Raw genomic sequence first — 24,426 nt, forward strand, 5'->3', positions numbered from 1 at the left:
AAATATTGAGTGCTCTTTTCACCCCTTAACGTCCAACGGGGAATACTGGGATGACGACGTGAGTGTCGAGTTGACTGAGGTACTTGGGCCCCACGGGAAGGCGGAGGTGAATTGCGAAATTAACCGTTATGGAAACATTCTGCGGAGAGATTCCGAGCCCCCGAAAATGTTAACGGAGGATATAAACCGGGGTGAGGATGAGCGAGTAGCTAGTAGCTAGTGCTCGTAATGGTTATGGGGGCCGTAACACACCGCGATGCGTCCAGAGAGCTCACCTTGTTTTTTAAGAAGACCGAGGGTTGAATAACGAAGAGAAAATATAATGTGGGCGCAAAAAATAGCAGTGGTTGTACGGTAAACGAGTGTTGTTTAACGGAGAAATAAAACGAAATGTTTTATTTTTAAAAATGAATAAGAAGTCCTTTAAAACGGGAGATACAATGCAGCTACGCCTTATTCACCGCTGACTTGTTGACAAAAGGAAAGAATAATAAATAAACAATGAAACTGTGATTTTTTCTCAGGCTTTCCATCTACGCCGCGCAGCTTTTTACCGTTACTTTTTTTGTTGATGTGCACACAAAACAGCCCTCGCCCCTGCCCGTAGGAGGAATTTTTTCTAGCTGAGGGCGGAAGCTGCGGCCGGAATTGTTCAGGAGAGGGAAAATTTTCAGGGTCTCACAAACGAGAGTCTTGAAAATGCGCCAAGAGTAAGACAGAGAGTTTTAAGTCACCGTAAAAGAGGACATAGACAGCCGGTAGATAGAGATAGAGGAATAGAGAGGGAAGGAGAGAGGTCGCGTTTGCATGCAAATGCCACCGCTTGGTAAATGTTTCCGCGCGATAAAAGTCTTGTACGGTACTCGGTGCTCGCGTGAATTTACGTGCTTTTGGACTTGGCCTTATGAGGGTTAGAGTGCACGTACGCTTCTGCCACCCTCGGGTTTATTTTTTTTTACAATCATGTATGCATGCTTTTGTGCATCCCCCGGCACGTGGCTTTAGTATGCGTACGAATTATTAAGAACTTGACTAAGCCACTTTCCCTCATCCCTTTTCTAAGACCATATATATGTATATGTATGTATACTCGACTTACACTCCCCCTAGACTTCCTCTCAGCCTCTTCTCTGTATTTTTTATATTACAACTCACACCGTCTGCACTCTTACACTTGTCCCAACATTATCAACTGCTCCAACTCACCCTTTATGCCCACACCCGAAGGGTATCGTGTTCTTTTTGTCATTCCTGCAACAGGAATTTAAACGCTTACCACAAGAGCTGTTGTGGTTTGACTAAAAAAAAATTACATCACATCATAATTTTGCGCTCTCATTTTTATCCCGAGGAATTTTCGTCCAAGCCGAGTCGTTAAAAAAATAAAGCAACAATAAAGTGTCTGACAGCTGCAACCATTGTTTAGTTGAATCCAATTATCTAGATGAATATAATGAATAATCGTTAATAGGATACAGCTATTTGCTCGAGCATTGAAAATAAAAGTTAATGAGGGCAGATGTGATGACCGTAAGTGAAATTGGTGCATGTCTCAGTCTCATAAGGGTTTTGATGCTGGTTCTGCTGTTGTTAAAAGTATATAGAATTTTACGATTTCCTCAATCTATATATATATTATATATGTAGGGGAGACTATATAGGGCACAACGGGATATCTAAGCAAGTAATTAATTCTCGTGGCTTTTGAGTACCGGATATAATTCAAATTTATTTATTTCGAATGAATCTGTCATCATTTTATTTATAAATTTCGTGAAAAAAAAATTATTCAGGGTAAAATGAACAATTTTCAAAGAGACCCGTTTCACCCCAAGTATTTGAGACGCTCAAAAATTTCTAGGCGCGAATTTTATGAAAACGGTAGTGAAAAAAATTTTGTTTAGCAAATTTTTCGGCATTCCGTCATGCCTTGGTCTCCCCTAAATGTGCATGTGTACACAGGAATATATGTATATGTGGGTATAGACAAAAGGGGCTGGGAGGAGGTGAAATACAGAACTAATCGGGTGATTTTTCCAGCATCAGTCTGTGAATATCAACGGTGCTGGTGAGCCGCCGGCGTTAAGAACGACAAACGATCGACGATCCATCAGGCTCAACGCTCTACCCTATCTACTATCCTTTTCTCTTTACTCCCTTCCCCCTTCCCCTTCCTCATTCTTTTCCCCCACCCCTTCCCTTGCTCATTCTCATCTCGCTCAGAAACTCTGTTAACTTGTTTTTTGCAACCGCTAAAACTCGGCATCAAAGTAAGACATATCTCTGGAGAATTTAACCCCAAAAGTAAGACAAATTGGATTATCGATATGAGTGTCAGTCTGAGTCCGCGGCGATCTCCGAGACTATTGTGGCCGCACCGGAAGTTGACAATGGGTATTGATATCGGTATCGGGAAAAACAAGAGAGAGTTTTTAAAATCAACTTGTACTTTTTTTGTCGTGTTTTATTTATCATTTTTTGTCCGGAGCTGAGATCTGTCGACGAAACATGGAGTAAAGAAACAACAAATGTATCGACGCGTGTTTACTGGAGAGTGTATACGTTTCCGATCACTTATTAACGGCTCCCCAGACGCCCGACACAAAATAAAGACTCGACAAAAAAGAATGAATTTTTTTTTTCTTTTTCTTTATTATTTTTTTATTCAACATTTAATATAATCATTTGAGAATAGCGAGAGGTGTAGCAGCAGGAAAAAAGGGTCTTTGTTATTTTAACGCAGCCGTGAGAGCTGCGAAAATGAGAGAAGAGGCTGGAGAGAAGAAATAAAGGAAAAGCGAAACGAACGGGTGCCGGTGGGTTGTACAGTATAGAAAAGTAAAGAGGAAAGAGGGCAAAGGCAGAGGCAGAGGGTGGAAGGAAAAGAGAAAAGGGTGTGAGGATAACAACGATGGAAAGTGAAGAAGAGAGAGGAAATAAAAAAGGCGGAAGCAATATCGCACCGCGTGGCTGGAAACTCGTTTTGTCCATTAAAGCACGATTCCTTGTGCAAGTGCTACAGAGCACCTTCTTTTTTTCATCTCTTTTCATTTTTATTCTGCGTATCCTTACACCCCGGGCATCAATAAGACTACATTGTCTTTTTCCCTATGCTCGTATGACTGGCTAATAATTTCATATTTTTTATATTACAAAAAAATCACCGTCGAGGGTCGAAATGAGCGCCCGTTTTTTTTTTTTTTTTTTTTTGAAACACTACAAGAAAGCGAAACGAGCAAGAGGTGAAATGGATCATCTGAAAATTATTTGCTAAAAGTTTTTCCATTAATTTATTTATTAATTTTTACTAAGCAGCAATTTTTTTTCTGTCTTCAAGGGGTAGGAACTCGGAAAAAAATTTTTCACCCATTCTATTTCTGACGGAGCTCATTTTACCGTACTTAGAATTTTTTGTGACAATGACGGGGTCGTTGTGATATCAAATGTTCGCTCAGCACGAAAAAAAATTCGGAATAGCAAAAAAAAAATCCTAATAATCGGCAATTTTTTCCTGAGAGGCCCATTTTGCCTCCTGCCCTCATATATTTTATTCGAATATTTTGACGTGATTTAACTTTGTTTGAAACCGTAAATAAAATATTTCGCTGATATCCCCAGAGATTTTTTGCGATACTGAGTAAAATTTTTCTCATGTATACCGAAAATACAATATACATCTACAGATATATATTTGTATATATATTTAACTGTTTACTGTTGGCGGTAGACTGGAGTGTAGACTGTAGATTGTTGAGAAAACCGAACGTCGAGAGGATGAGTTAGAGTTCCAGAGGGTTGTGCGGAAAAATAAGAGGCTGCTACTGAATTTACGATTCCGAGGCAGCGGTGGCTGAGTACCAGTCGACTTTCGGCCGCTGTTGGCACGCGTACCTGAGTTAAGATGTATATGTGGCGGGACCGAACCAAGGGAGGAGTCAAGAAATAAGGGGTCGCGGGGGTGAGGCCGATGGGTTGAGGGAGTTGTTATGCATAAATTGAGCAGACGAACTTGCAGCGTTTTTCTCCGGAGTCTGCAGCATTCGCCCGGGCTTTATGGGCCATCATGAAGATCGAGAGCCAGAGAAATTAAATCGAGCCTCCCGGGATCTCGAAAAATTAGTCACGGACTCGTGCGTGAATAAAATAACGACCCTAATGGCTCGAGTAACTTGTTGAAATTAGCCTCTCGGTATAAAGAATTAAAACGCCGAGGAAATTTTAAAAATAACTTTTCTGATGGATAAGGACTTTAACAAGTGTATTTAACTTGCACAAGTGTTTGTTATTATTTGTTGAGTTTTATTATCCCTATTATTATTATCATTATTATTATTATTATGTTTATCTGTTTCCTTTGGAAGTAAGATGAGAAAGGAAGCATTGAGGTGAGTAATTTGAACATTCTGACCCACTAATGCTGATCCTGTTAAATCGGATTAAATCCAAAGTGTGACACTCGTCTTAGTCTTAACTCTGATATTTAAATCTTGTCTTTATCTGTAAACTTTTTTTTTTTTTTATAAAATCATTTAATCAGATTTTATTTTGTTGTCTAAGGAGTAAAAAAAAAATTCGGTACGACAAAATAGCTTGGGATAAAGAAAATAAATAGGAATACTTTAGTACAAAATTAAGGAGGGAGAGCTAAATTGCGATCTTTGTGTTCCAGATTCAACATCAACCCCTTTTTTTTAGTTACCCTCACTTAACTCGGCGTACGCACTTATCTGAAAAGGTAAAGAGAAAGGGCGAGAGGGAAGGGAAAGGCCTCCGGGTTCCTCTAATTGATGCTTCCTTGGCACTGGCCTCTCACCCCAGCGCTCCTTTCCAGAGCTGCAGGGAGTAAACGAGACCCGGTTTTATTATTTTTTTTCCTTTGAACGGTCTTTATTTAGATTTTTTTGTCCCGTTCCCCTGCCTGGGGACAAACTTGGACGATCACCCCGGATAGGGAAATTAAATGCTTGTGCTTCAGCAACGATATCACTTGTAAGATAGCAAACCTACGAGATTGCGTGAGCGACTTTATGGAGTTTAAAAAAAAACAATCCAACATGCGATGATTACTCAATTGCTATCTCGCTCATAAGTTCAAAGTAACAGGGATCGGTACACAAAAAAATTTTAATCCCGCGGATAGTTACAGATCCGAGGTAAAAAAATACGAATCTGACAACTGAGAAAATATAAATAAAACTTATACGGGGAATCGGATTGATGAAGGTTTTTATTGTAACATACACTCAGAAAATTAAATGATTGCAGTTACTATCTATTTATGTTAAAATTTTTTACCATCAACCCGATGGTAGTGACAACTATCTGGATGATTGTATAAATCATATTTATGGTAACTGTTACAATCATGTATGTTAATTAGAGATAGTTACAGTTATCATTTTAAATAGTTGTATTTACGATCTAGATGGTTACAGTTACCATCAGAAATTGTAGTAGTTACCATTAAAGATGATTAAAGTTACCATCTAAGACAAGTAGACTTTAAACATCAAATTATGGATTTAAATAATTGTAAAAAATAAATAATTGTCATTTTTTTGTAAAAATTTTATAAATAAAATTTAAGTATGTTTGTCATCATATTTGTAATCAAAAATTTATAATTTTGCACCAGTACTTGAAAATTATTGAATTTTTGATCAATTTTTTTTATAGCATTTAATAATTTTTTTTTTTCTTTATCAGTGTTTTTATCAGTGATAAATTATCACTATCCTTGATAGAAAACATTATTATCCTGATGGTAAATATTACCATCCTGATAGTAGCTGTAATCATCTTAATGGTTACTGTTATCATCCTGATGGTAACTGTTACTATAAAAAATGGTAACTGCAATTATAACAAATTGTAGCACTAACCATCTTTACACTGAAAAATTTTTTAATCATCCTAGATGATTGCAGCTACAAATTTAGTATGATAACTCCAATCATTTATTTTTCTCCGTGTAGAGCTCCCGCATGGAGAGTTGTCATCGTTTACTTAACGAGTAAATTCTTATATTCATAGGCTGTGTGTTGAGTATCCACTTGAGTGAACCCTCGTTGTACGCAAGAGATAGATTGAGTGTGAAAAAAATAAGATTTAGAAATCGTCAACAGAAAGTGTCCCTGCCGATTTGTAGATATGAGGGTCCAGCTATAGCTACACACATACATATATATATATATATATATATATCTGTAAATATATAGCTACACACTTTCTACCCTTATGGATGTACATCTATATAGATTGTCTGTAGTCTCGATGCAATCCCATTCTGAGCACATGAAGGGTGATATTTGATACGTAAACAAACAGATCGCATTGGGCTTTTTTTGCAGCATTGCTTATCGAGCCGCTCGGGTATAAATTCTGATTTATCGTATTAATTTTATCTCTTAATACTGTGTATGTATGGTAAATAAGTGTAAACAGATTTTTTATAAATTAATACGCGCATTGTTTCGTTTGGGTGCGAGCGATAATAATATATATATATATATATCTGTATATATTGGATGATAATAGTACGATACATTCTTTTGTTCCGAGTTTGTCGTGCATGGAAAGAGTCCGGAGGATTTTCACCGAGTAGTGACTACCGGCTTAGCACCGGCATCTGGACTGGCGCGATAGGATTATACAAGATTAAGGCATTTTACAGTATAGAGTCCTCGGGCCGTTAATAATAATCGCGGATACGGTTTCGGACCGCAGGAACGCTAAGATCGCACGGTGATAAACTGATAGAATTTAAACGCGTTGCCGTCGATCTGACGAATATTTATAATATTTTTTTCATCAAAAAGTCCTTTTACTCGGACGCCATGGAATTACTTTATCTGGCTAATTTCTCTTCACTCCTGTCTCTTCTAAACTCTGGTCTTTATTTACTTTTTTAAACTTCTTCTCCATCTCCATCTACGATTTCATCTCCCCGTCCTCGTCTTTGTAATTTTTTTTATCTCCCTTGACGATGAAGACAATGAAAAAAATAAATTAAAACTCATTGGACATAAATTAATCCTCTAAATACTCAGCATCAACTAAAGAAATAAAAAAATCACGGATTATTTTTTTTTATGTAATCCTTTTGACTGAATATAAACTAAACGTTTTAATTCTCATATTAAAAAATTCACATTATTTTATTTTAATTTAAATTTAAATTTATTAAAAAAAAAATATATACATACAATAAAAAAATTTATGCCAAGTCCTCGTGCAAATTAATGTTTCAAAATTAATTTTTGTCTAGATATTTCAAAAAAAATAATTATCTAATATATTTCATAAAAAATTCGCGAGAAAAAATAAATTTCGAAACATTAATTCGGTCCAGAATTTGTGGGTTTATTTCCACTACATATTCTAAATTTTGCCAAAAAAAATAACAATATTTATTATTATTATTGCACACCTCAAGCACGAAAGCGCTGGTGTGCTTTATGACCGCTCTAAATTTTTTTACTCACCCATACAGGAGCTGCCAGAGTTGAACAACGGGCCCCTACTTGGCCCAGCACTGGGGAACCTAGCTTTGGCACACCTATATTGGCCCAGGCTTGGGCCAGGACTGGGTAACTTAGCCTTGGCCATCCAATGGCAAGCCAGACTTGGGCCGAGACTGGGTAACCTAGCCTTGGCCGTTACAATGATTACCCGGGCTTGGACCAAGACTGGGTAACCTAGTCTTGGCTATCCAATGGCAAGCCAGACTTGGGCCAGGACTGGGTAACTTAGCCTTGGCCATTCAATGGCAAGCCAGGCTTGGGCCGGGACTGGGTAACCTAGCCTTGGCCGTTACAATTATTACCCGGGCTTGGGCCAAGCCTGGGCCCGTGGTACTTTCCTCTCTGGGCATTCACTCACATTAAATTATCTCTAGACTTTTTCGATTACACTAAAATGGGTCAAATTTTATACCAACACAAAGACAATTTATTGAAGAATAACTTCGACCCAATATTAAGTCGATTAATTATTCCATTAATTAAATATAAATTATTTTAATCCCAATGACACGAGTTGTCAATTGTCCTGTATGAAACTTAGTAAACCAAATAACTCTCGATAGACACAATTAATCGGCCTAACTTTTTTTTATTATCTTTGTATTTTTGATCACAAGAACCCTATCGAAAATTACTGTCTAAATCCTTATAGTTTAATTGTAATTAAATAAAATAATAAGACTGATTATTCACGAAAAGTTTAGCGGTCATTTTTATTTTTACTATTGTTATTATTACAAAAGTAAATTTTTTTTTCTCCCCATCAACTACTGGCAGCAGCACTAACATAAAACAGTAGGACTGAAAAAAAAAGAGCGACATCTACAACAAAAATGCGGGATATTTAGAAAAATTTAAATAAAAAAAAAACTAAACTGGAATTAAGAAATAAAAAAATCAAATTAGTAATTTAAAAGTTGAATAAAAAAATTAAAAAAAAAAATAAAAGTAATGATTAAAAATAAAATGTGCGATTGAGGTGTGCAATTTTGAATTTTCCATTTTTTTTTTCCAAATAATAGAATGTTTAAAGTAAATTTTGAACAACAAGGCCAGCGGCGTTAAATTCTTCAATTCATCTTCGTGTGTATAATGGAAATAGACGTGGATAACAGAGAGTAGTAAACTTCTCTTCGGCCTCGTCCCACAAATTCCTGCGGCTTCAAGGATATGCGAGTGTGTGCTGGTGATGATGGCGCGACATGCACCAGCAACAGCAACAGCACTAGTACCAGCTTGGCGTCTAGTGACTCTACTCATCCTCATATATATATATATATATATATACATATGTTATGTACGATGTGTGCTGAGTATATAATATAACATATATAATATATACAATAATATAAGAGCAGAGAAGTACACATCTAGCGAACATAACCGTCGAGCTGAGCCAAGCGTGCGTTGTCGTAGCCGTCGACGTTATACGTTCTGCGTTTAGTTGTACTCAACGCCTAGTGTACTGTTCTCGTGGTTCTGAGCATAGTGGATAGGAGGGCCGTCCTAGAATAATAGTTGACACGAATGGTTCACACGCTTAGGCACGACTAATGTGCGCCAGTATGTCGGCTCATTGCTGTGCACCAACTCTAGGCATTATGCAACCTGAATTACGTCACTTTATCCATGTTTCTCCTCATCGTTAAATTCTTATTTATGTCTGAGACTCTGCTCATACATACGTACACGCACATACCCCCTACTATATTGTTATTATATTTTATTTGTATGGCCACCGAGGCCCATTGTATTAGGGACACTTGTGACGATGCATCCGCCACCAAGATTATTAAATATATATATTTATATATATTTTTATTTTCATATTCGTATAATAATAATAAAAAACCGTCGTAGAGAGTGAGAGGTTTTTACAGAAAAAAAATTAACACGCGATTTAGTAATTTACGTCTTTCGAGAGTTGTTTTGCACATATACATATATGTATATATATATATATTAATGACGGAAATTTGTTTTCAGAAAAATAATAATAATAATAATAAATAATGTAAATTAAGTAATGACACGGGTTTCGTGCTTCCGATTACGAAAATAATATCGCGGTTTATATTTATATTTAGGTATATGTATATATATATGTGTATTTGTTTATGTTAATGTAAATGTAAATGTTACTGTCGTTCCTTCACAAATTAAATGACACTATTTTAATTGTAATAGTATTTATGTGGCTTTGGGTAATTAAGTTGTTACTGCTGTTATTTTTTTTTAGGGAGGTAGAAAAAATAAAAAAGTAATAAGTAAAGAGGAAAAATACGAAGTCGGTATAATGTATTGTAACGAGGTTCGTGGAAATGTCATAAAGTCGCCGGAAGGACCTTTAACGATCATAACATAGATAAGTTAAATGATTATTTGTCCCTGAATATTATTTTTTATTTTAAAAAACTCTGTTACGTGTTTTTACATTTATTTTTTGTTTTTATAATTAATTTTAAAAATATACTAATTTTATTTATGAAACTTTTATTTATATTTTTTTTTTCTTATAGCAGAGTTTTGTAAAAATAACTGTAAAACGAATTTGAAATATAGTCGATCATGGTCAAGAATATAAATAGAAAAATTCGGTATGAAAAAAAAATTCTGGCTCAATTTACCCCGTCATCGTTTTCGTTCGATTTTCCGTAATTTAAAAAAAATATAAAAAAATTTTTTAAAAATAAATAATTTTTTTTTCTAAAAATTTCGGAGTTGCGGCATCGCCAGGTGGCCGACTTGCCGCAGTTTTTTCTAAGCATCAAAATAAACTATTAAAAAAAAAAAAAAATTTTCGGCGATTTTTCGATATTTTAAAAATAAAAATCGTATTAAATAATCCGCGGTCTTTTGTAATTGGATTATTTAATTTTTTTTATTGATTTAATTCGTGTATGATATAATTAAATATGAGCTCATGTTTGCAAAGGATTAACATCGCGATTACTCGTATTTATTTTTTATCAAAAATATTTCGCTGATGCCGAAAACTTTTACCACTCAGATAAAATAAATTATCTCAATAAATTACAGCATGTATTTAAATAAATAATTATAATGATACTCGAGTTAAAATTAAACTTCACCATGAAATTAATAAAACTTTCTCCCCCCAAAAAGTTTTGTTCAAACGGTCAATAAATACTGGTCATTAATTCCCTCACTCTGTTATTTCGTTTTTTTTTTTTTTTTTTATTCGTAATGTAATTATTGCGAAATTCAAAATCTGTTAAAACAGTTTCTGCGAGTCGTTTGTCTCTCAAAACGAATTTTAATATTTCAATTCAATGCTTCCAGGGATATTTGGCTCGGGTTTCAGTTCCGCGATGTCCACTGTACGCAGATCGAGCGTCCCATTGTCGAATAGAAATAAAAAATCTCGTGAAAAAAGGAGTAAAAAATATATAAAACAGAGCGAACGCGGATGAAAACAGTGGGAGTAAGAGTGAGACCGAAGCTGGATCGCGGAGCGCGTAGTTTTCGAGAAAGCTGGGCTACGTTCCAAATGCACATGAACACAAGAATAAAAAGTAGGAGGGGTAATATTGATGGCGCCAGGCATTCTAACCCGGTTCGGCAAGAGAGTAAGAGGTCGAACGTACAACCTACAGCGTATTCGAGACACTCGTTGGACAATCACGGTATAGTACTACCTATATAAGACACGATACCCTCACAGCCTCACCACATTACACATCTATCCATTCATATATATATACATATATATACATACATACATACATATGTATAGAAGAGGTTAAGATACATCGTTCTGGTCCAGGGGTATAAGTTTACTTAGGTCAGGAAGTCCAAGGTATAGATTCGCTTGAATTTATGCTACAGTCGATTCATTATTTTTAACATACAGCCAGTCATTGATCCATAGTCCGCAGAATATAAATATTGCGTTTGAAATTTTAAATAAATAACTGATCTAATATATCACTGCCCGAGTCGAAATTTAGAGCCTATATAGGTCCCTAAAGGCCTAAATAGATCCGATTTAGAGCCCTGTAGTCCTGTAGCTCCGACTTTGAACCCGGAGGTCCTAACATTCACTGAGAGGTCCGATTTTGAGCCTTCAAGTCCGACAATATTAGTCCCGTAATAATAATAGGCCCTAAATCGGACCTAATTTTAATTTTCTCCAGGTCCTAGATTGAGCCCGCAAGTACCGAAAACGGAAATTTGTAGCACCTCGGGAACCAAAATCGGACCTAATTTTACATAGAAATAGACTCTATTTAGAGCCTCCAAGTCCGAAATAGGTCCGACTTTAAAAGGCTCTAAATTTCGACTCGGGTGATTATGACATCACAAGGCCACTGATGAATTTTATCTACTTATTAATAGACTACTAAGTCGCGAGAAGACAGAATAGGTGAACGTTCTTAGCTCTAATTAAAATGTAAACACTATCGAAGATTAAATTTAATCTTCTCATTAAATATCTAATAATACTCAGCAATGAAAATCTCACGGTTTAATACAACTATTTTTATGCAATAAAATAATTAGAGCGGTTTAATTTTTTTTACTCACCTGTCAAGTCAGCTACAATGAAATATATATTTTTGAAAATGAAAGTGACCTTACGTGAAATTTATTAGCGCATAAAGTTATTGCTCATGGTGAGAATGTCAATGAAATGATAATAAATTTTAATTTTTATGCAGAACTAGGGCGCCATTTTTTGAAATTTAAGAAAAAATATTTGACTCCAATAGAAATAAATAAAAAAAAAATATTTGGATATTAAATTACCAACAGCGGGGCGCCGAAAACATAAAAGTGTTTTGTTTGAGATGTTGTTTAGTCTCCAAACTTTACAACTAAAACTAAAATTTAAAATTATGCTGTCCGGACAAAGAAGCTATTGAAAAAAATGAAAAAGCCACAACAAATTGTAGCCTTGAATATTTATAATTTTTACGCCTAAACAAAAAATATTTCGTGCAGATATTGCTATCGTGGTCCTTACCAGCGGATGTGGGGCATATGTCCAATCAAGTGACGTCAGCGGCCGAGTACTCACAATAGTTCCGTCGGAAACGAGACTCGATAACTTGAACATTTGCTCCCTCTCAATTACTGCCTTCTTCTCATCTCTCCACTCTCTCTCTCTCTCTCTCTTATTTTATAAAAAAGAACAATAAACCCGTCATAGACGATTACGAATCTTTGGCATTCTCATACGATACATTTGTTATGCTTAACTTTTATTTACTAACATTCTAAATCTATGAATCATTTTCTAGGCGCGTTGCATATAAATTTCATTCTTAACAGTCATTCATATTTAAAAAAATCTATGCAAAGAATTATTTTTTAAATTTATTAGCAGCCAAGGCGCATGACGGCCACTCCAAAATTTATTGAAAAAAAAAAATCCGTTATACCCCGGATTTTTTATGATACTAAAATATCAGACATCAGACAATTTTGTTTTTTTTATAATCAATTTACTTGTAAATAAAATACAATTTTTAGAATATGCACAAACATTTTTTTGTGCAATTTTTGAAAATTTGTCTGCTACTTTCAGTATCTTGATTTTTTTTTGTCATTGACATTAGTGTAAAATTCCATTAAATTTATATGCAAGAGGAAAAAAATGTGCATCCGTTTAAAAACCGCGAAGTTTAAATATAATAATTTAAAAATAATAACTTTTTATTATGAAAATAACTCATTTACTGAAAATATATATTATCAATGTACATTGATATCCCTTAATGAATATTTAATGTGTATACTAATGACAGAGAAATTCTTTCGATAATTAACATTCCTCTGACAATTAATATCACAGTACAGCGTATACGTACTTTCAGTAGTATGTTGTATATCTATTCGTACATAATGCCGTCTCCTATATATATATATATATGTATATATATACTACATATATTGAATAGTGAATACAGTAATATCCACATAATGCTCCATACCGTTTAGTTATCGATGGTGACAAGCAAAGAGAGAGATAAAAGTCAGACTGGTGCTGCCACCGAAAAATATCGCGGCCGCCGGCAGCGACGCGAACGCCGGCGATTGGAGCAGCCTTTTATTCGGGGATTGTCGTGTGCCTTCGGAGTCGGTCGAGGGTCTCCGCACGCCATACCGCCACACGGAACGTCAGTCACTCTTCAGCACTCGGGCAGGGGAGTTTGTGCGTTCCAGCTAAAAAATACGTGATCGTCATAGTTACCTTACACCGTAACTATCACTTTTAGTTGATCTCGTAGCTCGTATCTAAACTCTTATCTCTTATCCGCGAGATCGGAGCCAACAAATCGGGTTTTAATGGTTGCACTAACAGTACTATCTACTAATTAAGTAGAACATCATTTTATTTTTCGTACGTCTGATCCTAATGCCGTTACTACTAGCCGATGGATACGCTCTGTAGTTTATTGTTATTTTAAACTCTTGACTGTATTACCAGTGAGTGTCTTATTCTTTAATTATTTTATGTCGCGGGAATTTTAAATTTTGAATTTTAAATAATAATAATAGTGTAGTATGGAGTAGGATTTTATTTAAAAGGATAAAGGGAGTGATTTTATATATTTATCTCAAGAGTGACTTCCGTGACATCACGAAGAGTGAATTCAAGGTTGGTTACGAAGCCGGTTGCCGGCTTACGTTTCACGTGGTGAGGAGATTTTTCTTATTCTCCTCCTACTCCTTCGTCATCATCATCTCATTCTAACTCTACTCCAATTCTGTTGCCGGTTTCTGGCTGCATATGATGGATACACTCGCGTTAAAAACGCGTCTCCACGTCCTCAGAACTCACTGTGGAGCTCTTGCTACAAGTAAACTCTGATCACCGATTATTTAACAGTGCGCGCAAGTGTTGATGTCGATATTATTATTAAATTAATAATAATAATAATAATAATTGGTGGGTAATCTGGATTCGATATCTCGAGCTAAGATATTTGATACTACAGAGTGCGTGGTCATATTGATATTTGAATAAAAAATAATAATAAGAGTAATCGTGATCGTCGGTCAAGTGTACAGACCGGTTCCGATGGTCAGTCACAAGTGCGGATTTTTTTACCAAGTGTCCAACATTGAAATATTGAGCGTTTACTCATCAGCGTTTGAAATCCGCGGGTGTTGATCGTGAAGTGAGCAAGTTATTAACAAATAGTTAACCATTTTGTATAGTAAAGTATTGAAAGTGTGGGTGGATAAGCTATTATTTAAATATATAAATATATATATATATATATTTATTTGTTAATTAATTATCAATAAGACAGCCATGGATATCCTGCCGAGCGGGAATATATTTAGAGAGTTGCAGGACATTCATGATACCGGATATTTTTCGGCGCAGCCGTCGCTCGAGGATCACTGGCAACAGGTAAGTGAGAGATCAATGCTTCTACGACCTATATATACCTACATATATACATATATACATATACATATACCATTATTATCATCATAATCTTCCGCTAATGGCTCTGTACTACAGCATTGGCACTAAGCGCGTGCTTAATGTTGCCACAAACATCTACAATACAGCCTCTATATACAAACACACATATATACAACACACATATATACGGAGATTACATTTGCAAAAGTTAAATCAGAGTCACGAGTTAAGTATTCGCGCCGAAAAACAAGCAAAACGTGTTTGATTAGAAATCTTGTTAAGGTGACCTCAGTCTTGGGTCTTAAAGTCTTGGATAAAATCACACATTTACTATATATGTACATTCATACATATATATATGTGTATATGTGTTTTTTTGTATCAAGAAATTGTTAGATTTAATACGTAAGAGTGCAATCGATGAGTTTACGAGTTAAATTTCTTAAGAACTTTCAAGCGTAACGGCCGTTACATTACCGTTTTTTATTTTATTTAAATAGTCAGCCGTTTCATTATACCATTGACTAAGTTATGAGTCTGGTCAACAAAAAAAAAAAAAACGTTATATGAATTTTTTAATTTTTTACGCACGTGCATATAAATATCTATGTGTCTATCAATGTATTCATTTATAGTTTGTACATATATATATATATATATATATATAGATAGATATATGTGTGTAGTATATATGTATAAATATAAGGATATATAATAAGAATTATACGAGTCACGGTACGTCGATTATACGTGAGAGAAGTTGCGTGGGTGCGTACGCACTCAGTTACTCACGTGCGCACGCACATATTATACAAGAATACGTTGAACCGGTCTTGATATTAAACAACGTGGTTAAGATAACGAAAAGGTAAAATCGGAGGTCAAAAATGCTGGATGCATTGTAAATTAAAATATATCTTTTGTTGTGTTGGGGATATAGAGTGTGTGGGTGTGTGTGTGCGGATGTTTTTATAAAGATGGGCTACCGTTATACATATATATTTATAAAAGTAATATTGTACATGTTATTTTTATCCATGAAAATTATTCAAAGGGATTCACGGCGTATGTTTGGCGCCCAAGTCTATGTTTAATGTCTCGCTGGTAGTGTTGCCTTGACGCCGATTCAAATTTAATATTTATGTGCAGCGCTGTGTGCGAACCAACTGGTACGTGCGGTGATGGATAGATTTCTCGCTTTATATTTATATATAATAGGCTATAAAGAGAGGGAATGGGGAAAGTGAGAGAGGGAGAGCGTTGGAGGGAGACAACAGTCGGGGGTCGACGCAGATTCGCCATCGTGGAAATTAAAGTTTTCTGTCCCGTGTCACCTGCGAGCGCACTCAGTGACGAACCCGGTTACATATAATACCGAAATGAGGGATGGAGTGAAAGAGAACTCGCGTCGGAAAATGGGATGATGGCGCTTCCATATGCAATTTTACAGATTGGATCCGGACGTCATTTCGGGGCTCGTGTCGCTCCGATGACGCGTCACTGAATGCCCAAATTTGCCTTTTTTTTCACAATATTTTCGTTACATTTATATACAGATTCAATATATAACTTCATTTTTTAAATTTAAATCTAAAATCTAAAGCCTCCAAAAATCTTAGCATCATAAAATAATTTATTTAAAAAATTCCCGCTCTACTTCTATACTTAAATATTTTCAAATATCCAACGAAAGAGAACCGTTTAAAAAATACGTATGAGTAAAAAAACTATAAACCTGAAACGCGCACTAGTTTTTCCACCTGCCGACTATTATTCCGTTCTTTGGTAACTCGTAACAGTTTATCCCTCAGTCCTTACTGTCATCGACTGTGTAGAGAACTATGAAACAATGCCGTAGTGTACAATGCTCCGCAATGTGAGTTCTGTGAAAGATGTACCTTCTTTATTTTTTTTCAATGTGTGTGTCTTGTGTCACAATACCAACACATCAGCATCAACATCAACATTAACATTCACATCCACATCCACATACCCGCTGCGGAGTTAACACACTAGTAGCAGCAGCAGAGTAAAAGTAGTACACATGTGTATTATACTCATCCTCTTTTTCTCCTCTACGCCTCTTGAGTGTCTATGGAAAAGTGCTATTGTTAATCCTCGATGACCCCAACCTCTTTCTGGATTCATCAGACCTTGTCATGACCTTCCATTCTCATTCATTTCGTAGTCTATACATCGCTGTGTACTCTCTCCATTCCATTCTGTTGACGAAATCAACTGTCATGCATTTTATTATAATCATCTATTGTTAATTATCATTATCATTTTAAAATAATAATTGCCGTGAAACTTAATTTATGTTAATTTCCGTGGCACAACAGAATAGAAAACTGTTTATATAAAATAATTTATCCCATTTATCAGTTGGAAACCGTAAATTTTTGTATAAAAGTTAACTTGGAGGCACGCAATGGATAATGACGCTCAAAACGACCGCAGAATTTGCTCTAGCAACGATCGAACTCGAGCCATGTCGGTCCGCCGTTCAATTTGTTTTATCGGCTCTCTGTTTTCTCTCGTACTCTTCTCGGTTCCTGTCCAATCTATAGGTATACAGCCACCTACATCACCGTCGTCTGTCTCTGTCCCTGGTCTGCTCCCAGCATCCGCAGAGATGGAGCACTCGCAAACGCCGTTGCCCTCCCCCTCTCTCCCACACAGCTCATCGCGAGGCGGGCTAATTCGAGCGTGACTATCTGGACGAATTATCCCCGGCACTCGGCACCCCTGGACTACCGACAAAACGGATCCCCATTCCCGGTATCAAACGAATAACGCGAGTTTGTTTATGTGATTCCTCTCCCCAATTTTACGACTATTCAAACTATCTACCATCTAATTTTTTTTTCCTTTATTCGCCCATTCATCAATACTCTTTTTTTACTTTTATTTACGGAGGTTAAATTATTTCTTGGTAAATATTGTAACGATTGATGTTCAATCGATTTACGTTCACTTGCCAGAGTTTATTTGTTTACGTTGTGGTAAAAAGAGGGACCACTTGCCCAGTTATTTTTTATTTTTAGATCCCACGGACGGGCTTCGGTTGAATTTTTTTTTTTTTTTCAATAGAGAGGACTGGGAAAATATTAATATTTTTAAATTTTAAATTACGACGACTGTTTTTTTTTATTTCATTTCATTCTAGCTCCTAATGTCGAGTAAGTGAAATTTAATAGACAGTAGAATTTACATGCGTCGTAAGTGTCAGTAGGTTTAATAGTGTCGTATGTGTGGATGAGTGTGTTTGAGGTCAATCGAGCATTTGCCACCTGCTGCGCTTTCCGTACTTGCGTTACCAATTCAAGGATCAACTGTCTGTCACTTGATTAAGAGCTAATCAAAGTTCCCCTTACATCCACTTCTGTGCAAAGAGACTCCAAAAAAAAAGTAGACGCTTTAAAATATAATAGCAAAAGTTGATTTACTTAATTCAATTGTCTCATAAAATTTTTTTTAATGGTCAACTCGGATAATAAGATAGAAAAATAATGCGAGTTGATACCCGGGTAAAAAAGCGTTATAGCTCTTGGATAGAAGCGTCAGCGTCAAGGTGGATTAAATTGCACTTCGTTAAGGTCCTCTTTCACCTTTTTCTCCCCGCACCTCTTTACTTTCCCGCTTATACTTTTACCTTTACTTTGTTAATACCTCAGTCTTCTTTTATTGCCAATCGTTTTACACCGTCTCCTTCATTAGATAAAGAAAATATTCGTCTGCAATAAATAACTAATAATTTTTATCGCTCTTATCTTTGGCGTCGCCATTTTTACTTTCACCCTCGCGCCTCATTCCTCATCACTCGTCTTCATTTCTCGTTGGAAAATATCATTTTTTCTCTTCGCATTTACTAATCTGACTGTAAGGGTCTCCGTCAAGTTTACTTGTTCTTTTTATATTTATATTTATATATATATATATATCTATATCTATATATTTTTTATTCTTCTACCCAGAGTACAACGACGATGAGTTGATCTTCCGTCACTCTTTCATTATTCGAGTGTTTCATTTCTGCCTCGTCAGACATCTCCGCTATATTACACTACATATATATATGTATATATATAATATATATATAACATAAATTGTCGAGGAGAAAAAATAATATGCGATGAGACGAGAACTAACAACTTGACATCGATTCATCCAGCAATCCCTCAGCTTAAAAACTCTTCCTCCTCATACATACATCCATACATATATACAATAAATATATACATATATTATATTAATTAATTAGCACTTGGTCGGATTTAAAATCCACCTCTATCTTATATTTTTCAATCTCAACTTAATATTTTATAATTTTCTATTTATAATTTATCGTATCCATGCTACTAAAATAATTTTCAACTCTTAACTCTTAACTCTGGCATTCAGAACGAATACAATCCATCAGTCGATCCGTCTATTAATACGAGAAGAACAGACGGCTTATTATTCTCAGCCGCGACTTTTCGCGCAGACTCACTCACCCGACATCGATCGCTTCTCTCTTTCAGGCTCAATAAAAAAATATAATGCATACAATAAGCCAACTTAATTTTTTAAGATTTCGTCGTCTGAGTGAACTAAATTATAATGAGCAAATAGAATCAAGCTGACACTGTTAATTTTTTTTTTTTTCGAATTCTCATGTGTACACAATACAGTGTTGATCAGCACAGTTGGCTCGCGCGTGTTCTCACGGCCTGGTTGATAAGTCGTGGACTTGTTAAACTTCTTCCTTATTCTTTACTGTCTCTACTTAACTCGTACTCATGAGTACCGAGTACTTATACACTGTACATATACACGATTAGATGAGTTTCTATTCGCGATACGAGACTCAGACGCAAGCGTTAATGGGTTTCCAGCTCTGTAAATACATTAGACGCGTACAATACACACATATATTCATACATACATACATACATATATATATATATATATATATATATGAAACAAGTCAAAGCGCAAGTCCTTGTTCTGCTGAAATTATCTGCTACAGTTGAGTGTCTAATTATTATTACAAAGACCCAAGAGTAGATCCGTTCAAAAATTCCTGTCGCCTGATTTTACTCAACAATCGACCGGTTTTTTATTTTTAAAATATATATACATGTTTTTTCATCCTTTCGTCAATTAACTTTCCAATTTGTCCACTAATATTTTATTGGCACTTCATCAGAATTTTTATTATAATTAAATCCCGGAAGTGTGGACTCGAAAATTATATAAAATAAAATTTAAGTGACGTCATATGAATTTAGTGCCTTGATTTATTAGAATTATTAGTCTATAAATTCCTCTGCTGATAAACTAAATTAGTAAACTACCGTCATATCATATAGTTTACACACACACATATATATGTGTATATATATATAAACTTTAGAAGTCGAAAGTTATTGAATGCTCCATCATTGTCGATGCCTCTATTTTAAGTACCTAAAACTAGAACGAACGGTTTATAAGAAAAATTTCTGTCACATCAAAATCATATAGAGAAGGTCGGGGCACAACGGGACATCGAAAAATTTTTTTTACATCAATAATTCATAGTTTATTCTTATAAATTATTAATAATTTTTGAGCGACATAAAGTTCTCAGTAAAACGGAGCTACAAAAGATTTTTTCATGTCGCTCAAGATAAATAAATGGTTTGAGTTAAAAAAATCAATAAGTCATGGAGATTTTTGAAATTCTTAAAATAATAAGATGATAAAAACGAACCGTATTCGCGCACGAGACTACTAAAGAATTAATTACACTGATAGATGTCCGTGGTGCCCCAGTCTCCAGCGTCACTGTATATTTTAATTATACGTAACAGGTAATTAGTACAGAATTCGTAGATAATAAATAACCAATTAAGTCTTGAATTGATAATTAATTGATTATCAACGGGTGACTGCACAAGTAATAATGCGCTCGACTATTGATTTGTTATTTTAATAACAACTAATTAATTTTAAAAACCGCAAAGTATATTTCGATTTCCACGTTAATTTGCATCAAGGACGGAACGCTTCCGCTTTATCCGCGCGCATCATTATATCATTTCCGGCTTCATTAAAGCGTGTCTGTAACAAAATTTTCTCTTCTCGGTTCTCGCCTGCTGTTGTATACTACGCGATACGATATGTGTGAATGTGTTGCTCGTTCGAGTCGTATATATATGTATGTATAGGAGTATCGTCGAGAAAATCGTGTTTTTAGTTGGCATGTGGCTGAACGGTAAGCCATTGAGGGGATCGGATGGAGTCGCGGCAAAGTTGGTATTGTGTTGGGAACACGCGACGGGTTTCAAGGTGGAAGAAAGAAGAATCGTTAAGAGTGTGGGTTAAAAAGAGAATAACCAAGTAAAGAGAGCGTATTGAGAGAGTAGTTGTGTGTGCCAAGGGGGAAAGTCTGGGACTACGGCGACTACACGAGCCTTTGCGGCTGGCTGGAATCGAAACGGTGCAACTCGGAAAACTGATATTGATCGCCGGCCGGCAAGTGTACTACCAGCGGCCTGGTTCCGTTCCATTCCCTTTTTCCCTCTCGCTTCCTTCGTCTCGTTTCTCTACTACACTACACTATGTTCTGTTGTATACTATACCCTACTATACTCTACTCTACTCTCTCGCTGGCTCTCTCACACTATTCACCATTACTCCATCATCCGCGTGCATGCTTGCAACCAGCACTTGCCCACGCTGGAATAGGCAACGAGACGTTCATTCTCGTGAACCGGTACCCGCTATATATATGTATACCTGGGTATATATAACACTCTGAGTACACTCGCAACACGTGTGCCTAGGATAAGAGTCTGCGAATGTTTCTACATTTTTTTTAACGTTCGTTAATTTATAAACCCAAACGAGTTTACTTTTTAAACCATTCCCACTTAAATATCGTTTATTTAATTACGCGTCACTGTACTATTTATTTACTTTTTTTTTAATTTCATACTCCATTTACCATTTATTGAGTTTAATTATTTCTCACTAAAAAATCGGAACCAGGCTTCACAGTACTTCAACTTTTTAATTACTAATTTTTTAAATTCATAATTACAATTTTTATTATCGGCTGAAGAATTCGGGGCAACTCGAGATTTCATTCTGCCAAAAAAAATTTTTGGCAGTTCAAAATTTTACTTTGTACGCCTAAGAGAGCACGGGGTAAAATGAACGGCTCCAAAAAAATTTTTTACTCAAAATTTTGCCCCATCCGGAGACAAAATAAAAGTTTCTTAACAAAATCGAAATTTTCATCACTTTGCTGCGAGTTTCCCAATTATTTCGATTATTATTATTATCGTCATAATTCTAAAGATAATAATTATTATTATGGTAATTATAGTGTGAAACATAAGTTCATTAGTTGAAATACAAGACAGGGTACATTGTGACATATTGAATTTTAGTAAATTAGCAGGACACACAAAGTTGTCTCGTTATATATGAGTTTAGTATCTCCACCGGGCAACGGGTCATGTGAACAGACTGAGGACTAGAGTAATGCCGGTTACCCAATCTGTTTGCACGACATTGTTAATTGTCACTTGCACCTACTTTTCAGATGGGACGGTTATATTCACACAATTCGTGTACGTCAACCAGGTCAAGTAATGAGAGAGCATTAATTCAAAAGGCCTAAAAAAACATCTCAACATAAACTCATTAATAATCCGGGTTTTTAAATATTTTTTGGACTCAGTAGAGCTCAGGTCAGCTTGGCCCAATATCGCCGCTGTGTGCACCACGTAAATTATACTTTTTCCACTACACTTTTCGCCTTCAATTCACGGCTTACGATTCGGTCTTCCTAGTTTGGAGGAAATAAATCCGTGAAACCGTTAAGACCATTCTCTATCCTTTATAAATTTTTTTTTGTCCGTTTCTTTTTTCAGTTTGTCCCCTACCCCGTCTTCCTCAATAGCCAGCTCTCTTACTCAGTCTCTTTTATCTTGCACAATTCTTTTTCATTCCATCTGAATCGTCCAAGCGAGCGATAATAAAATAATTCTCTACCACAATGGGCACTGCTCGGGTGATATAGTAATTCAAAGTGGTTGATGGCTAGAGAAAAGAAACCACCCAGTTATCTATGCTCTTTTCACAGTCTTATCATTGTTATAAGTTATAACGTTTTTTATTTACTTTTTTTAAACCATAATTTTATTATTTTTTTATTACTCCGTCTCGTTTAAACCTCCTCAGAAACAATTAAAAATTCATATCCTAATTATTTTAAATAGCAACTTTATTTCTCCCTCAATATTTAATCCCCCGCAAGTGCATTGTATTAAAATTATCCGAATAAATTTAAAAAAAAGGTAAAAAAAGGCATTATTTACTTGGCAGACTCTTAAAATATACAAGAGAAGAGGAGGTATAGTAACAACTTGGATACTCCTCGTGTATTGGGTTGAAAAAACATCAGGGTGACTTGAGTTTAAAGAGTACCGAGTATAGCTGTACAGCGAGGAGGGATATGAGGGTGGATAAGGTGAAGTAGATGAGCAGTAGAGAGTGGTTGTGCTAATGCACTTCCTTCCTGTCTGGAGTTTGTAACGACTGCACGCTAAAAAGCCTCTAACACCCTCCGGGAAATACCGACCTCTTTTTTAAATCTATTTACCCTACTTCACTCTTAATAATCGATACTATCCTTCCTTCCGTTTTTCATCCTAATAACCTTAAGCATTTTTTAAATTATACTTCCATTGTTACGTTTATTAATTATTTAACTACACGGGTAAAAGGCGACGGAGTGGTAATAATAGTCACCGCGGGCAAAAAAAATATAATTTCAAATAAAAATTCCAAGTTGTTCTTTTAATTATTCTTACACTGTAAAAAGAGCGGTGTTAAAAATGGACTCATTTTAACTCCGCCCGGTGTTAAAATAAAATTACACCGGTATAGGAGGAGTAATTCAGCGGTGTTAAAAATACCGGTGTTAAATCGGGGTAACCGGTGTAAAAGCGGAGTGAAATTGGTGTAAAAGCGGGGTAACCGGTGCAAAAACGGAGTAATATCGGTGTAAAAGCGGGGTAACCGGTGCAAAAACGGAGTAATATCGGTGTAAAAGCGGGGTAACCGGTGCAAAAACGGAGTAATATCGGTGTAAAAGCGGGGTAACCGGTGCAAAAACGGAGTAATATCGGTGTAAAAGCGGGGTAACCGGTGTAAAAGCGGAGTAATATCGGTGTAAAAGCGGGGTAAACTGCGTCCGCTTGGGGTAGTAACTTTAAAGATTATAAAACACAAAAAATGTCAGTTCTTTATGTTTATTAATAAAAAATATCATTTATTAACAAGTATAGTGATCGAGTAAGTAAAAATATTCCCAAAGTAAAATATTTTAACACCAGTAAAGAATATCTACACCGGCGGCGGCGTTATTTTAACACCGGAGAATTTTTTTTAACACCGGTACAGAATATTTACACCAGCGGCGGCGTTATTTTCACACCGGTCTAGAATATTTACACC

The 24,426-nt window shown here is 35.7% G+C and overlaps 2 protein-coding genes across 3 annotated transcripts in view; one reads left to right on the top strand and one right to left on the bottom strand.

Annotated features, from left to right (window-relative positions):
• The window catches only part of LOC130672639 (uncharacterized), a 259,637-nt gene that overhangs the window by 123,798 nt on the left and 111,413 nt on the right, over positions 1–24,426 (bottom strand). The gene's annotated exons all lie outside the window — the stretch shown is intronic.
• Positions 13,662–24,426, top strand: part of LOC130672634 (Krueppel-like factor 6) — a 137,070-nt gene continuing 126,305 nt past the window's right edge. The window contains exon 1 of the mRNA XM_057477280.1: positions 13,662–14,910. Coding sequence (XP_057333263.1) covers positions 14,809–14,910 — 102 coding nt within the window. The 5' untranslated portion in view covers positions 13,662–14,808. The remainder of the gene's footprint in view (positions 14,911–24,426) is intronic.

The sequence above is a fragment of the Microplitis mediator genome, chromosome 8 (assembly GCF_029852145.1).
Source record: "Microplitis mediator isolate UGA2020A chromosome 8, iyMicMedi2.1, whole genome shotgun sequence".
Taxonomy (NCBI): Eukaryota; Metazoa; Arthropoda; class Insecta; order Hymenoptera; family Braconidae; genus Microplitis; species Microplitis mediator.